General features: G+C 44.1%; 2 protein-coding genes across 3 annotated transcripts; one reads left to right on the top strand and one right to left on the bottom strand.

Annotated features, from left to right (window-relative positions):
• Positions 1–2,406: 2,406 nt before the first annotated feature.
• LOC108099670 (elongation of very long chain fatty acids protein AAEL008004) lies at positions 2,407–6,738 on the top strand. The gene is made up of 4 exons (XM_017203304.1): positions 2,407–2,451; positions 4,603–4,792; positions 4,854–5,419; positions 5,828–6,738. The coding sequence occupies exons 2-4, from the start codon at positions 4,732–4,734 to the stop codon at positions 6,095–6,097; spliced, it is 897 nt and encodes a 298-aa protein (XP_017058793.1). The 5' UTR covers positions 2,407–2,451; positions 4,603–4,731; the 3' UTR covers positions 6,098–6,738.
• A 1,917-nt stretch (positions 6,739–8,655) lies between these two features.
• On the bottom strand, positions 8,656–14,447 carry LOC108099603 (elongation of very long chain fatty acids protein 7). 2 transcript variants are annotated; one of them, XM_017203221.1, is made up of 4 exons: positions 14,275–14,447; positions 10,507–10,592; positions 10,250–10,440; positions 8,656–9,800 (listed from the first exon to the last, which is right to left on the bottom strand). In XM_017203221.1, the coding sequence occupies exons 2-4, from the start codon at positions 10,562–10,564 to the stop codon at positions 9,069–9,071; spliced, it is 981 nt and encodes a 326-aa protein (XP_017058710.1). In that variant the 5' UTR covers positions 10,565–10,592; positions 14,275–14,447; the 3' UTR covers positions 8,656–9,068. The 2 variants fall into 2 exon arrangements, with proteins under 2 accessions (XP_017058710.1, XP_017058711.1); XM_017203222.2 differs by lacking the exon at positions 14,275–14,447 and adding an exon at positions 11,340–11,715.
• Between the last annotated feature and the right edge of the window lie 2,717 nt (positions 14,448–17,164).

A 17,164-nucleotide genomic window follows, 5' to 3' on the forward strand; every position in this document is an offset into this window, starting at 1 on the left:
CTCTAGATGCCGCCAGCAGCGTGTGAAAAAGCCAAGCTCGGAATTCCAGGCCGGCGGACCGCAAACATTTTTAATGCGGCCAATTAAACATTTAAGAGCCTCATTTGCCATTGCTGTTAACAATCTTACGACTAGGAAAATGCTGTAGGAAGGCTAATAAAAAGTACTTAATACATATGCTCTGCAGACTTCGGAAATCAGTGATAAAACTGTTTGGCGCCCTTGAACACTGCGAAAACTACAAATATCTATAATTACTTTATAATGTCGTGTCCCATCGCCAATTAGGAACTCGACAAGCAAAGAAGATTTTCGATTGTTCGTGTGACAGTGGTTTGTCCACGCAATTCGGCTCGGATATGCAAACACATTCAATAATAATTGTTTAACGGTTTGTTCGCCAGTTCGCAGTTTGGCTGTTGGCCAAATGTAAATGTTTGCGGAAGGTATTTGCATAACTGGCAGTCACCCCTCATCTATATCGAACTCGATCGCATGAATCGCGTCTGCAGCGGCGGTGATAATAAGCCAGCGTCTTTTGCATACCATTACGATCTGCTATATGGCTGATGGCTGCTGGACGAACAATGGCGCATGCAAATTGGCCGACAGACCGGAAGAGTCCGATGAATCCGATGGCGGCGCACACGGCGTATGATTGATTCCTGGCAGCCGAAGGGATTCACCCGCCGTTCGCCAATTCGATGGGTCGTCCGCCCGGTCGACATTCACCCACATCTTATACAGTGAAATACGAATCGAACTCGAACTGGTTGGCGATACGCATAAGTTAATTGGCAAGTTCAAGTTCAATTCGCCGGTGACACAGTTAACTCTTGAATGACCCCAGCCCCACAGCCTCAGCCTCAGCCTCCGTTTGGCTTTTCGCTTCAGACTTGGCCCGCAGTCTTGGCCAATAAGTAGCTGGCTTTTGGATCGGTTTCATTAGGCAGCAGGTCGCTTCTTCGACTTGACCCGGAAGTGGGCCGCAATCGATCCGCTCCGATCTCCGATTTGTGGGTCGTTAGAATCCGAGCCCTAGGCCCCAAGAATTTGTATGCAAAATGCCCGGTAAATACGCAGTCTCCTTGGAAAACTCAAATATTTGTGGCTCTAAATCATTGCGCTTAATAGGGTTTAATGGCGATGTTTGAGGCTTGTTTTAAACATTTCTGCAATAGGAAAATTTTGCTGACTGGTCCCAAAAAAGGTCAATGAAATGATAAAAGATCTGCGCCTTTTCAGTTTAGTTCTAGATTCGTTATAAGCTGGAGATGATGCGTAAAAATGTATTCTAAGTGGGTCAAGGTTGGTCGAGTGGTTCGGAAGAAGCTGTAAAGGGAGAATTACCAGAAAGCGAAAACAAAGTAGAACGAACATTTCATTCTGAGGTTATTGAATAGTATTTGTAGGGTTTGTTTTCGTGTCTGGCTAATGATGAAATCCCCAGAGGAACCGAAAAAAACAGAGAGAACACCCAATAATTACTTAAGGGTGTTTGAAAAGCAATTGATTGAGCGAAAATGAAAGTATCATTAGGCTAAATGTATATAAAGAATATTTCTCTCTTTATTCTCTCTTTCAGATTTTTTATTTCAGAGGTTATTAATAAACAAAACTCTTATATTCGAATATTATGAATTATCTAAACCTTTTCATATACCTAAAGAAACTTCTTAAAAATGATGACTAATGATTCTCTATTTGTTCTTAGTTTCTTTTAGTTTTTACGAATGTAAATGTATTAGAAAGCTTCGAAGAGGAATACTTAAAATGTTTTTTTATGCTAATTTTACCAGTTAAAATGTTATTTTGATACTTTTGCTATTCTTTCTGTAGAACCTGAACCCGCATGCTCAAAGTTCTGCCGCAATCGCTTTGGCCAAATCGATCAAAAGTGACAACTATTGAGGAATATTTGATGGTTCTTTTAATTGTACAAAAGGCTGCACAGCCAAATACAAAACGAATTAAATCCCCGCGAATTTGGCGAGCAGCAACAAAGAGCCGGCGAAACGCACACAACTCAACCTGAACATTGTCATCGCAATTATCATAGGAAACGAGACCAGGCGATCCGATCGATCGATACCTTGCTTATGGCATATAGCATATAGCATATAGCATGTATGTACGAATCTGAAAGATCCACAAGCCACAAAAGAACATCTCGAGCAAAGTCGAAGATGAAGATGAAGATGAGCAAGATGCCAAATAGCCGAGACAAAAGTTCGGCTAAACAAAAACTGAATCTGAATCTTAAGCACAAACACAAACTAAGGCTGAAACAGAAACTGAAACTGAAACAAAAACAAATCGGATGGCAGAGACGAAGAAACAGCAGCGCCAAATCGAAAACCTTTAGACGAAATTTTTATACATAGCTCCGTACAACTCGGCGGAGCAGTTCAGTGCGCGTACAAGTCTCGTGTGTAGCGGATGCCAGCAAAGGTCTCTCCCTCCCCAACTACCAGCCATCCTATACTAGACTATACTATACTATAACTATAACCGACAAATAGTGCCTTGTATCGTAAGAAGCGGATGGAACGAGCTGAAAAACAGTTGTCACGGTGTTAACATTAAGCGTTGTCTCGCTGTCGCCGTTGAAAATTAAGTGCACGGCAATCGCAGAGATTGCAACAGGTGCCGAGCTCTTCATTGTGTGTGCGAGTGTGTGTCTGCAGATCGGAGTGATCGACCAGATCAATCGGTCGAGAAGGGCCTATAGAATCTGTGCTAACCTACGCTAACTCAGTCCCACTTGGAATACGGCATAGGAGGAGTGCATTTTGCAGAGCTATTTTATCTATCAGATAAAGAACCTTGCCGAAGATTAGATCAAGCTGAAATTAATAAACTAAAGTGAAGTTCTAGACCAGTTAAATACTCTTAGATTTCTATAAAAATTTTATTGATATTTACTTAATTATAAAAGTCATATTATTGTGAGATTGTGAGAAAGAAGATCAATACGTTTATAAGTAAGGAAGAAGGACTTATTTGGAATAGAATCAATACAACAAATCAAAATTTGCTTTCATAATATTAGATTCACTAGGAAGTGACTTTTAACATTTCAAGTCTTTTGCTAATTTATTAAGTATCAAAGTCCAGCTTAGAACACCCGTGTTTTTTGGCATAGAACCAGTGCCTTATATGGCCAATTAAGATCTCCGTCAAGGTCGTTAAACCTTGCCACATAACTCAATTTGGCAAAACAAACCGCCCGCGGACTCTGGTCTGCGTCTTCGACAGTTGGGCAATAGGTGACACAATTTTCTATTTGCTCGCTCTGGGCGTTCCCAAGGCCCGCGATCTGCGGCCATTTGACAAGTGACTAACCAAGTGGAAATGGCTCCGAGTCCGAGTCTGGCGATGATCAGCCAGACACGACGGCGTCCAAGATCGCCATTCCCACCCATTCCAGGCCGAAAACACAGACAAGGTCGCATAGACGACTGAAAATTGATAAACTGGATTCTCTTGGCCGAAAGCCATCATCTCAGTATCTGAGCGGCCGACAAAAGCGTTTAGCACCTTTCGGTCGATTGCTGCTATTTGTCGCCCGCCCCAACATTTTGTGGTCCCATTCTGCGCCAAGTGTTGCAGACAATATTCAAACAGCCAAATCAGCCAGGAAATGAGCCAGCTGGAGAGCCAGCCAAACCTGTTGACGGCTGATAGCTGGAGTGTTGGCCAACTTGCCCTTCAAACCGTTTCTGTTCACTCGTTTATGGGTCCAATTTGCTCCCCACTTCGCACACTCAGCACTCCACAATCCACACTCTACACCTCACGGCGGACCAAGAAGCCGATCAGAATAGCCTCGAAAACGACGAAAGAAATCATAATGCTATTCGATTATTGTGGTCTTAATCGGCATTAGGTATTAGGCATTCGCCATTCGCCTTCGCCAAGTTCAAGTGTGAGACTTCAAGACGTCGAATCACGATGCTGGAATTTGGCATAGGTGCTTGGTGCTAGGTGCTCAATGCTCGATGGAGCGCTAATGGTCCTCCGAAGACGGTTCTCCGGGATGATTAATCACCGGGAGCACTTCACTTCGAGTCACTCCGAGTCAAGACTTCTGGCTGCTGGGCTTCTGTTGAGTTGCAAACGCAAACAAACAAAACAAACTCATCTCGAATGGGATTTCCACGGCGTTTGCGAGTGGGATTGCTACGCATTCCACACGTGAGCCACCGCCACCCAATTTGGCCGGGAGGTGAGGCAACCCAACCCAACACCAACCAACTGGGCCAACTGAGTTGGCCACCAATTTGCTGCGGGCTGTTGTGCGCCGCGGTTGTTTAATTCATAATAATGAATATAATTTACTGTTACTGTTACATGATAATTTCACGGCACTTCACCATCTCCGTCACACCAGCTGTTCTCCTCCGCATTTGATTATTATTATTTTAATTTTATTTATATTTCGTGGCTCGGCAACAGAGCTTACTCTTAGATAGGAGTTCCAGCCTCAGCTCCAAGTAGCCGGCTAACTGCCCGAGAATCGCATTAACATAACTTAAAGACGAAACCCGATGGCTCTTTCGCTCATCCAGACTCTTCCCTTCCGATCTTTCCCCTTTTTAGATTTCGCAAAACTCGTTCGTTGCGACGCAGGCTTAGCAGATTTTTGAATTTCTTTTCACACCGAAGCGATCGAGGAATTGGTTCTAGAATCGTATTTGTGGAAGCAAGAGGCCAACCGAGAGTTTGAAAATGGCAGCCGTCAACGCAACGAAGGTGGACTATTGGAACTTTCTGTTCACCGATCTGGCAGGTGAGTGGGGTTTACCTTTCGATCACTGATTCCGGAATCTAACGAAGCTGATATCCCAAAGATCCCCGCACCAATGACTGGTTCCTGATCAAGTCACCACTCCCACTGCTGGGCATCCTGGCCTTTTACCTGTTCTTCGTCCTGTCCTGGGGACCGCGCTTCATGCGCGACCGCAAGCCCTTCAAGCTGGAGCGCACCCTGCTCGTCTACAACTTCTTCCAAGTGGCGCTCAGTGTGTGGATGGTCTACGAGGGCGTCGTCATCTGGCAGTACTACAGCTGGCGGTGCCAGCCAGTCGATTGGTCCCGCACCCCCAAAGCCTACAGGGAGGCCCGGGTGGTGTACGTCTACTACCTGGCCAAGATCACCGAGCTCCTCGACACGATCTTCTTCGTGCTGCGCAAGAACGACCGGCAGGTGACCTTCCTGCACGTCTACCACCACACCGTGATGCCCATGATCAGCTGGGGCACCAGCAAGTACTACCCCGGCGGCCACGGCACCTTCATCGGCTGGATCAACTCGTTCGTGCACATCATCATGTACTCCTACTACTTCCTCTCCGCCTTCGGGCCCCAGATGCAGAAGTACCTCTGGTGGAAGAAGTACATCACCAACCTGCAGATGGTGAGTTCTACTATTCAAGATCAAGATATGATCGAGAGAGTGTTTCTAAAGGGTTAGAAAGGGTTTACTACTCCGTAGTTACGGGAGTGTTAGTACTCAATTAAAGAGCTCATCAGGATTGTAATTATTATTTGGATTCATTATGAGCTGGTAAATTCTTTTGCTACTTAGTCTCAAGTAAATTTGAATATGTTTAAATGTAATACAGACAAGAACTTTATTTAGTTATATTAATATATGATGAAAGTATTTCGAATACTACAATATTGATTAACAATACATTACAATTCAATGTCTTAGAGTTTGGAAGAGCTTGAAATGAAGGGTGTAAATACCAATGTTGAATTCTTTTAACAAATTCCTCTGAGAATCCTTAACTAACCTACCAACTTTATCCTTATCCCACAGATCCAGTTCTGCTGCGCCTTCATCCACCAGACCCAGCTGCTCTACACGGATTGCGGCTACCCGCGGTGGTCGGTGTGCTTCACCCTGCCCAACGCCGTGTTCTTCTACTTCCTGTTCAACGACTTCTACCAGAAGTCCTACAAGAAGAAGCAGGCGGCTGCCAAGGCCGAGGCTCTGTCGGCGGACAACAACAATGATGGATGCGCCAAGGACCTCAACAAGGCAGTCGAGCTGCAGGAGAAGCTGAAGCAGAAGCAGAAGGCCTTGTAGGCTGGAAGCACCCACCGCCAAACCTCACCCACCCGCACCCCGCACCACCCACTCCCCCACCCCAAAAAACACCCACAAAAAGCCCCTTCAATACTCGTACAAAGCGGGACGAACCCACTGAGAGCCACCCATGTTCTATGTGCAACCTTGTTGACTAATTTCTTAAGCAATCCGCCGCCAAAAAAAGACGTTTGGCACGCAAGTTGGGAAACTGAGAAACGGAACGAATGTGGATACTTGGACACAATATTCGGGCGAGCGAGGTTTTGGAGACACGGATACACGTGTTATGTAAATGCTCAAACATTTCGAACATTCGGTTATGGCTTTGGCAGCCGTCGTCATCATCATCGCTCGCTCCGTTTGATCTTCGCATCTGGCGGACCAAATGAAAGAAGTCGTATGTCTTTCGGCCAAACTGAACTAAGTTAAGTAAACAGGCAGATGAAGCGTTAGTTGTGTAAATAAGTGTAGGTACGCATGCGAATGTGTTTTCTTTAGATTTTATATACTCGTACGTGTGGTATGTAAAGTAGGCATTAAGCAAGACAAGTGAAAAACTAGCGAATAGCAAACCCATAAACACAAACACATTTTACAAATAAATCTAGAATTTTTTCTACAAAAATATCGAAAACAAACCACAATGGCAGTTATTCTTTGTTGGATGAATGGGAAAGAAATAAAAAACTGATAAAAATATTCAGTTGGTTGAAACCTAATACCAAAGAGCCATCAACAGATTTGTTTAATTGCTCTTAAAATAATTTGCATAATTAAGTGATGCGATTCGGAATACTTCCATTAATTCTAATATTATAACTCTTTTTGAATGAAAAAATTCCACGAGTACGAGTAAATCGTATGTTGGCCTTGAAATTATTGCAGATAAAACCACTTCCTGTAATCATAAATGTTTATTTATAGCGACATGACACTTTAATGGTTTTTGTCTGAAGATACCATCGGGGAATCTCCGCAAGAGGAACCGCACCCAAGCCCAATCATCCTTAGCCATTCATGGTTTCAGTTAACCTTTGATAAATCGCTCGAGGGAACCTTCTCTCAAGGAACCGACTTAAATCGAAGCACCAGCTAATATATATAACGACCAATCTGTTCTTTTCATTGGAGAGCGGAAGAGAAGACATCCGTAGTTCGTAATCCAATGATTTGAATATGAATGGGCGTGGCTAGAACTGGTCTGTGGGGTGATGCAGCATGTCCAGTTCATGAATTTTTACGAGACTCTGGGAACACGACTCGAACACTCATTAGAGCTCATTTCGCAGGCACCTTGAAAGGCGGCCGAGATAAGATTTGATAAATTCCACAACCTTTTATTGATCGATCAGTCAAAACGGAACCGAAGCGGAAGTGAAAACGCATCTTCAAGTGGGGTTGCGGATACAGTATTCAGTGGAGCCGGTTTTGGACACTCGACCTTGATCTTGACCACAAAACACGAGAAACAAAGCAAACCTCTGAGCCAAGCTCGCTTTTCATCTTGGCCAACCGGAGCTGGGGTTTATGCCAATATTATTCCAGTTTTATGGCCTGATCGCCACAGATTCGATCAGCCATATACCGAAAGACGAAGAAGAACAGAACCTGCAGCTCCATTAGCTGTGAAACTTCACAAAAATTTCCATAACTCAATTTGAGAGCATACTTTCAGGCAGTTTTAGCGTTGGGGTTAGAAGAGTTTGACCTATGCAAATTTTGTGAAACTCATGGCGCAGCTTGAAATACACGCCTACCGCAGAAGCCTTATGATGAATATCAAACTCTTTATCAGGCCCTTGAACTTTGACTCTAGATTCACAAACAAAACGAGGCTTTTATTCGAGTTTTGCATAAATAAAGGGGCTACGTGATGCTGGACATCTGTGTGAGTCAAGGCGAAGGGGAAGAAACTGATTAGAAATTCTAATTTGGCAAAGACATTCTCCCAATCGTCGCCAGGTTGTCTAAGTCGGGCCGGAGAACTGGTCGTTGGCCAGAAGATTGCATAATCCGGCCAGCACGCGTACCAAGTTCCACACTCAGAAAAAAAGTGCATTTTAATTAAGCAATATCTTATAACCATCGCTTGAGCGACCTACTTGACCATTTTATTATTATTTAAATTAGGAAACAGACAATTTGCATTTGCAGTTGAATATATTTTGTATTTGAGTTTTATAAATACTTTTTTATACTACATATTTTCTTTGAAATGTAAATCCGTTTTAAGAACAGACCCGTTAACGTAGTGCCAAAAAAGTGGCATTATCTCAGCGCTCAAAGAAACGACAGGTATTAATCACGTTTTATGGCCGCCGAATATCTGACGATGGCCTGCAGATCTGCATAATTTTCTCTTGGCGGATGGAGCGCGTGGCCAGTTTGAGCCGGCAGTGCTGTCATAAATAATGGGATCCAATGGGATCCGGTTCGGTTACCTAATCCAGAGGCCTCGTGCAGAGCAAAAGTCCCCGGAACAGGCAAACCAAACTCAAAACCCCGAACCCCAAACCCCAAACCAGAATCTCGCCGGCGAAGAACAGAGACAGCGGTTGGCTTTTATTAAATATACAAAATCAAAGTTTTATTGAAATCTTTACGGCTGCATTTCATTAAGAAGCTCTATCACACTTTCGCACACACAGGCACACATCAGCTAGAAAAACATTAACACGTACTCAGTCAGACTTGGCCGCAGCCACACAAACAAACACTTAGGGTTCTAGCTACTTTTTGGGTTCGGATCGTCGCCTGCCCGGCATATAAACATTATACAAGGTTCTCCGCAGACTACGGACTACAATAGTGTATGGTAAGGTAAGGTAAGGTAAGGTAAGGTATGGTAAGGTAAGGTTAGGGGTAATGGTAGAGTTAAGAGTTACTTAGACTAAGCCCCGCTCTAAAACGTAGTGCTAAATTTTAACTTTGCTATCTGCTAACTGATAACTGAATCCCGGCACCACTCTCACTCCAGCTTCATCGGCTTCACGCTGTTGTTGTTCAGATCCAAGTAGGCCTTTCCTGGCTGGCCGTTCTGCAGGACGTGCTTGCCGGCGTTCATCGTCTGGGGCATGCAACCCATGCCGCCGGCGGCACGCAGGGCGGACTGGGCCAGGCTGCTGCCAGTGGAGCGGACCGAACCGGAGCCGGAGCCATCGATGGCCTTCTTCTTGTTGTAGGTCTTGCGGTAGAAGTTGCCGAACAGGTAGAGGAAGATCACCGTGTTGCCCACGAAGAAGAAGGTGAGGGTCTTGGGCATGTTGCAGCCCTTGGCGCCGACGGCGAGCATGTAGCCGAGGATGAGGACGAACTGGATCAGCTGGATGCTGGTCATGTACTTCTTCCACCAGAGGTACTTCTGGTACTGCGGTCCCATGGCGGCCACCATGTAGTAGAAGTACATGATGATGTGCACGCCCGAGTTGAGGATGCCGATGATGACGCCCTGCTCCCCGGGAGCGTACTTCAGGTAGCCCCAGGAGAAGAGCACCGTGATCGTGTGGTGGTAGACGTGCAGGAAGGACACCTGGTTGTCCTTCTTGCGCAGCACGAAGAACGTCGTGTCCAGCAGGTCGATGATCTTCGAGAAGAAGTAGAACCAGGCGCCCGAGTAGAGGGTCAGGTTCTGCTCCCTGGTGCGGTTGATCTCGCACTTCTTCGAGAAGATCGAGGCCATCACGTTGCTCTCTTGGATGGACTACGGAAAGAAGAATCGAATTAAATTCAAAACATTCTGCAATTGAAACTGTATGGATTGTCAACGGGTATCGTAATGAAATTTAAATTAATTAAATTAATTTAATGATTTTATTTGGTTTTTAAGTGTGTATGAATTGGTAATTTGGCAACTACGTATTTTTAGATTTTATTCGACTTTGACATTCACGCTTATGTGATTTACAACCAGAACGGTTTTCTCATTAAAAAGCCACGCGACTCCGGAGTTTTATAGTCAACCAATTGCCAAATATAAACGCACGTCGGGAATTCCAAACAACTTTTGTTAGCAAAGCTGCACAAGAAATATTTGAAGTTCTGAATTTTTACGTAAATAAAACCCATCTCCTGATTGCGTATGTTCAACAAAGCCCAGCTTATTAATATTGTATAATGCATAATTCGGTATCGCTTGTTTTATGGACTCACCGTGCGGCACATCCAAATGGAGTAGAGGACCTGGAAGGCGTTGTAGAAGACCATGATGCGCTTGAGGTCCATGGGCTTGCGGTTCTTCATGTACTCGGGTCCGATTTTGAGCACGAAGGCCAGGTAGACCAGCACCACGGCCACCACGGGCCCAGGGGAGCTCATCAGGAACCAGCTGTCCACCGTCTCATCTGGATAGCAAGGGTATTTAATTAAAATATATTTTAAAATATTTTATTCAAAGTGCTGAAACTCACCAACGCCTTTCGCCAGGCCGGAGATGCGCTCCTCGACAATCTTCATGTAGGTCGTCATTTCGGCTGCCTCGCTCTGCAATTGGCAACTGGGGGGAGAAAGAGGGTTTACGGACTTTAGAAATTTTTCGCCCAAAGTCGAGATTCAGAATTCAGAGCCCGACGTCCGCACGCCGCGTTGCCGAAATATTGAATGAAAAGCTATTCTAAATCGAGCTCGCTTTGAGAGGCTCAGCACGTTCTTTTTTCGCTCGGCGCGCCGAGGAGCGTGATTTGCATTGGAATTCGTGGCGGGCACGCCATACATTTATTAATGAAAGGCGCGAAGAAATCGCCTATTGAGTTATCCCCGATCGAATGATGAATGACGACAGCAGGCTGGTGCACCCAATGTCGAGTGTATATCTCGCGATATCTCTCGATTCGATTGGCGAACGAAGATGTCTTTGGGAGCCGCCTTTCGGCCGATTCTTGGCCAAAACCACGACCGCAAGTCGGTGGCTGGAAACCTGAAAAGAGCTTCATTTGAATTTCTCGCCTTGGCACTAAAGTTGGACCAACTTTGGCATTCATCTTGGCTTCTATCTCTGGGCATCTGTGTGCCGTCTTCAGATAAAATCGCGCAAACACGGCGGCTTTATGTTCTGAACGACGGTCCTCGTGTTCTTGCCTCACATTGTTATTTAAATTGCTATTTAAATTGCTATTTAAATTGCACGCGGAAAGAGTTTGATTGGTGGTGGTGGTGAGCCACCAAATGTATTCAATTACACTGAGGCCAGAACCCGTTTCTTATGTAAAGCGAGTGCGCGATCTCCTCCTCATTAACCACTGACCTAGCCAACTCGAACCGGAACTCGCTCGGCAGAAGATTCTCGAATTAATACAGTTTAGGCTGTATAATTAGCTGCTATCCAGTTGGGCGCCTCGCCGTCCAATCCAAAACTAGAACTTGGCAAACTGGTGGCTCTAATTTCGATTCCTATGCCTGTACTTTGACAACAGGGCCTGCTCAGTAATGATTCCCCGATGACTGGGGGATTGTTCTCTTCTGGTTGCAGCGCTCTTCATGGATCACATGGCGTGTAATTCGATTTCAAGAGCCTGGCCGAAGAACACAGCAAACAGAACAAACACCTGGCCCTCTCGCTAATTGGACACACTCGGCGTATGATTGATATGTGCTGATCGACACCGACTGAGACTGCTGAAACTAAGACTGAGACTGAGAACGAGACTCAGAATGGGACTGCGACTGAGACTGAGGTCTGAGACTAGGTCTCTGTCAGGGTTACAGCCATTGCGATCGCAATCGGAATCGCCTTCCCATGTCCATATAGCCGTACAGCTGGCGATATAGCCATTCCCAGAGCCATTCGTATGCAAGGCACTCGACATCCAAACTGACTGACACTGGAGACAGGAAAAGTGAGCTGGCTGCCGCATCATCAACGTCGACATCATCATCACTGCTGCGATCATGATGATCGCAGTCGACCAAAAATGTGTTCCGCCGACTGCCTGCTGACGTTGATCCCCCGCTCCCTTTAGGGGAAGGGTGACCCCTTTTGGGAAACCCCAGCCAGCGCCTTCTGCCACCCAAAGGCCACTGGCTAGCTAGCTGGCTGACTGGCTAGCTGGATTCTAAGCCGCAGTCTTCCGCCTCAAATACATTAACAATAAACGCAGAAGCTCGGCCAGATATTGCCGCGTACGCATTAAAATTATGTGTACTGTATGCATAATTGATTTTCGCTTTTGCCAATTTCTGTACCCTTTAAGAGCTGACTTGTCAGCATTATCAGAACGGACAGGCAATGCCTGGCACTCACCACTCGACAATCGGCAATCGGCAATCGAGACTCGGAACTGGGTTTATCCAGCACTCGGACACGACTTGGCCATAATCTCAAATGTTGTGACTAACCCGAAAAGTATCTAAATACCCAAAAGCGCTGGCCGTCTGCTGCGTTGCGGAAAAGCACCGAAAAAAGCGTTAATTTTTACGATTTTGCCTCTGAAAATAAAAGGTCTAAGTAAAAACAACTTAATTTGCCACTAATTCGAAATCTAATGAAGGCCGATGGGGCATTAGTCTTTCATCTGCGAGCGAGTCTATATGTATCTGTATCTGCTACTGCGATTTAAATGTTGTTCATAAGCCGCAGCAAAAGCTGCAGATTTTGCATGTTTGTGTTTTTGCAAGATTGCGCCAAGAAGGCAAAGGTATTTTTGGTGCTATGTCGCCACGTGTCTACAGCGAAAAAAAAACTATAACTTACAAATGGGAGTAATAAGTTTTACGTTATTGTGAAAGTAGTATTAAAGATTTTAGATAATTATTATTCTGAAAGTATTTATTTGTTTACTGAATATTTTGTTGATCTGCATTAGATATTACTTTGGTTTGTTTTGAGGCCTCACAAACATTATACAACTATTTGTTCGTGTAAATTGCAATCCAAAGGGGGCGGATGTTTTTCTATAGATTACATTCGTCGCAGCACGATTTTCACACGCACTTGAGACAACAATTAGCCATGTGAAATTCCCGAATACATTAACCCACTGAGGGCTGAAAAGGGGAGGTGGTGTTGTGATGCAATCGGGTGGCTCATAAAGCGCATGAGTTCTGAGCAAAGGGTAAGACATTTGGTCGACAATTCTTCGGATTTTTTCCCGGTGGCCGTGCATTGTTTTCCCGACGTGGCGCAATGTAGTCCAACAGGTTAATCACTTAGTTTTGCCTGTGTCAAGTGCACATGTTTTATGGTTTCATGCTTGCTTAGCGCTGTAAATTAATTTTTTCTGCCATCCGAGGCATTTACAGAAGAGGCAGCAAAACGCCGAGTCAGTCAGCACTTTGCAAACCGCAGAAACGCCACATATACAACCAAAGCTTTAACCCACACGGAAAAAAATAGTTTACAACAAAATGTTTGATTTACAAGATTATAAATCTTTTTATAGTAAGCAATAAACGTAACCAAATAATTGAGGAAAACAAATCAATCAGTGTATACTCAATGTTCAGAAAAAAAAGTATTTCCTATCTAAATCTCAAAATAGATAAAAAAAAATCTAAAAGAAATTCAAATCTCCAGAAACCTAGTTCAAAATCTATATTTTCGCAGTGCACAGCAAGTTATAGTTTGGCGATGGTGACATTTTGGGCCGACTGACAACCTTTAATTACTCTGCAAATATTTGCGGCGTTAATTGGATTTTTTCCTGGCCCAAAACCCGAACCCTCGCGGCGTCTCTGTTTTCGTTAGAAACTGTAACGGATGTGGCCCGTGGACTCTTCGTGGGAACTCCACCTCCGAATGTGTTTGCCTAACCATGAAATGTGGTCGACTTCGCAAAGAAGTGCTGCTGGCTGTTACTGGGCGGTTGGGAAGGCCGTTCGGACGATGCAGCTGCAATTGAATCGCAATCGATTACAAGTTCAAATCGTTTAGTTTTGGCCGCCTCAATGCTGCAGCCAGAGTCTTGGCCTTGGCTGACTGGCAAAATTGCAGCTCCTCAAGCCAGTTTTCAGCATTTAATCTATGTACGATGCATTGGGTTAAGGTCGACGAGAAAATCATACGGACCAGTGGCAGTGGCACTGGCACTGGCACTTGCTGTTGCAGTAGAATTGGCCAGGCTTAGATAGGCTACTGCGAAGCACTGCGAAGTGCGTCCCACTTTGGCCAAGAACGGCTCTCTAATTTATGCAACACTTTCACATGTTCTGGCTGCCCCAAAAAACTGAAATCACTTCCGTACCTGTTGCGTGGTCTCGGGTTCTTGGGCTCTCGAGTTCGGCGGACTCCCTGCTAACTTGGCCAACAAACACACACTCACTGGCACACACACACTGTCGCACAACCGTAGCCTGAAGACGCTGGTTCAGATACGGACTCGAAACTCGGACTCGACTGCGGCAAACGCCAAGAAGACACTAATATGGAGTTCTACCCGCTCGGCTGTATAAATAAACAAAATGAACGAGCTTCGCGGGCCGGCCAACAGTTAACGGCGACGTCGCTGCCGGCGCCGGCAGCGCAGTCGGTGCTCGGCCCGCTCGGCGTATACTTAACTTTTTCTACTTTTTGCGTCACTTGGCCAGGTTCGATGCGATGCAAGTCGAAGTCGCGTTAATGGCCAATTTGAGTTGCGCGATTTTTTTTTCTTTAGTTTTAGAAATATTCGGTTTGGTTTCTTGTCCGATTTTGGTTTTCTGGTGCTAAGGTCAAGTTTGAAGCAATTAAAGCGAATGTCTGTGGCGAGAAAAGAAAGCAAAACTGCTAACGGCAGCAGCTACGCGGTGGGTTTTCTTGGTTTATTTTGAACAAGTTTATTAACCCTTTCCCGGTTGGCCAAAAAAACATGCAGATCCTATCGCAAAAAGAGCGGCGAAAAAAGAAAACGAAAGCAAACAGAGAAACAAAAAGGTACACGGCAAATACTTTGTAGCTTGCTTTGAGCCTTATTTAAATAAAGAACTCTCCAGCGAATACAAAAATATTTAATGGGGGTTTGAGGGAGAAAAGAATTACGTTTCGATCCGGAAACTGATTTAAGAAAAATCGTTTGTGTATGGGGAAAACCTAATTAGCTTTTCATGCAGCATACCTTAAACTTTACTTTGAAAACAATTTATGGGATAATGCCATCAGGCATGTTACTCTTACGGATTTTGAAGAAAATCAGGTGCTTTAAGTTTGGCTTCAGTTAATAATGCAATAACTTCTGTAACATTATTATATGCTTTGACCCTTGGCAGTTAACTTTGGTTGAGTTGTTTTCGTGTCACTTTAATGACTGCCACTGTTGCAAAGTTGTAGATTTTGCCCTGATCTACTGGGAATTAATCTTTGTTAAATATATATAAAGAAAAGATCAAAAATAAAATTAACCTTGTGAAATCTTTGGGGAGATGAAACGCGCATTTAATAAAATAAAACACAATTGCTGACCGATTTCGCGGGTATTTTTCTACGTGTACTTCCTAGCAACCAAATCGGCATTAAATAAACCGCTGGCCAATTGATTTACTATCGCTGTCACGTCAATGAGACGTACTCGATGGGCAGCATACATATATGAATATGTAGGCGACACGCCCTCTCTATTACGACCAATTACTTAACTTACGCAAACATAGGGATTTACGGGGATAGTTAACACATTTTCGGTGCAATGGGAAGCAATTAGCCGTCCCGCCGATGGGAAATTTCACGCACTTTTCCAGATCCCAGAATTGTGTGACCCGGCTCCACCCACGTGCTAAGTGCCCGCCCAAATATTGGAGTGTTTGCCAAATGCGATGCACTGCAGCTGTATTGGTCGGCGCTCTTCCGGGTCTTTAGCATTTCCATTCGAGCCACATGGCGGGCCAAAAACAAAAAGCCGTTTTGCATTTGTTATCGCGCGCTTGTCATTCGAGCTGCGCGTTTATCGGCGTTTCTCTTTTGTGATATTGACCCTGAACTTCAGCGCTACTATTTTAATACAGTCGATTAATACCGCTAGTCGGGGTCTGTGCGAAATCTGCTCCTTGGCCGAGTTACCGACGGAGCTGGCCAGAACGCCGGCTGATTGATGGTATTGGCCTGGATTCGTCAGTAGGGCCTCATCTCTATGCGGTGCCCATGAGGAAAAAGATGAAAACAAGTTCTTAAGTATTGCTTTAGTTTCCATGGAGTTCATGAAACAAACATGAATGGCCATAAACAAATACTTAATTTATTAGTTTTACTATGCAGTAAGTCTTATATGGTAGCAATTAAAAAGTGATTAATTCTTTTTGGCGGGGAAGTACATTTTTATTACAGCCTTTACTTCCTGAAAGGCAATCTAGTCGAAATAAAATAATTGAATCATTTTTTACTTTATCTTAATTTTATTTTATTATCATATTGTATGGTATAAATTTCACCTGTCCTATTTAATTATTCTGTTTGGAACAAAAAGTTGTCGAAACAAATTAGCGGATTTTTTTTAAATCCTATTATTTAGTTTCTCCAGACTAGCTTAAAGATAAGACACGTGCCAAGTTTGAGTTCTTAATTTTAGCATTTATTATTTAAATCTCACACCAACTCGTTCTTTTGGGATGATATTAGACAATATCTATTTAAAGTGCTCTGCGATGAGATTTTTGCCATTGGGAAATATACACAGTGAAATGCAAATATGTGCATACTTAAGTAGGTTAAACCCGCGGGAATATACAATGGGGTTTCACTACCAGTTTTAAGTGGACTTTCTGTTTGTTTAAGGGAATGAAGAGCCTGAAAAAACTTTTAGACATTTTCAGTAACTTAACAGAGAAAGGCTGTGTTCTTACGTCTTGTAATTTCGTCACGGTCGACTAATTCTCATGAAAAGTATATTGTGTGTGAAGTAGTTGAGCAAATATCCCATGTTTGATCAGCGAAATAATCACCTTTGATCGCCACTTAAAGGTTGTGAGCTGCCCTAATGTTTATCCAATAATGAAAGCACTTTGTTTTCCGCGAGCAGAGTAGTTTTGTGGAAAGAGCATTTAAATTTTGGCGCCTCTTTGAGGAGTTGCCATACTACTTAACTCAGCTGCTAACGAAAATCCACCGTTACCAGCTGTTGCGGAGAATGTAACCGCATCGTAACATATGACTGCCTGTCACTTTTC

Source organism: Drosophila ficusphila, unplaced genomic scaffold, assembly GCF_018152265.1.
Source record: "Drosophila ficusphila isolate 14025-0441.05 unplaced genomic scaffold, ASM1815226v1 contig_791, whole genome shotgun sequence".
Lineage (NCBI taxonomy): Eukaryota > Metazoa > Arthropoda > Insecta > Diptera > Drosophilidae > Drosophila > Drosophila ficusphila.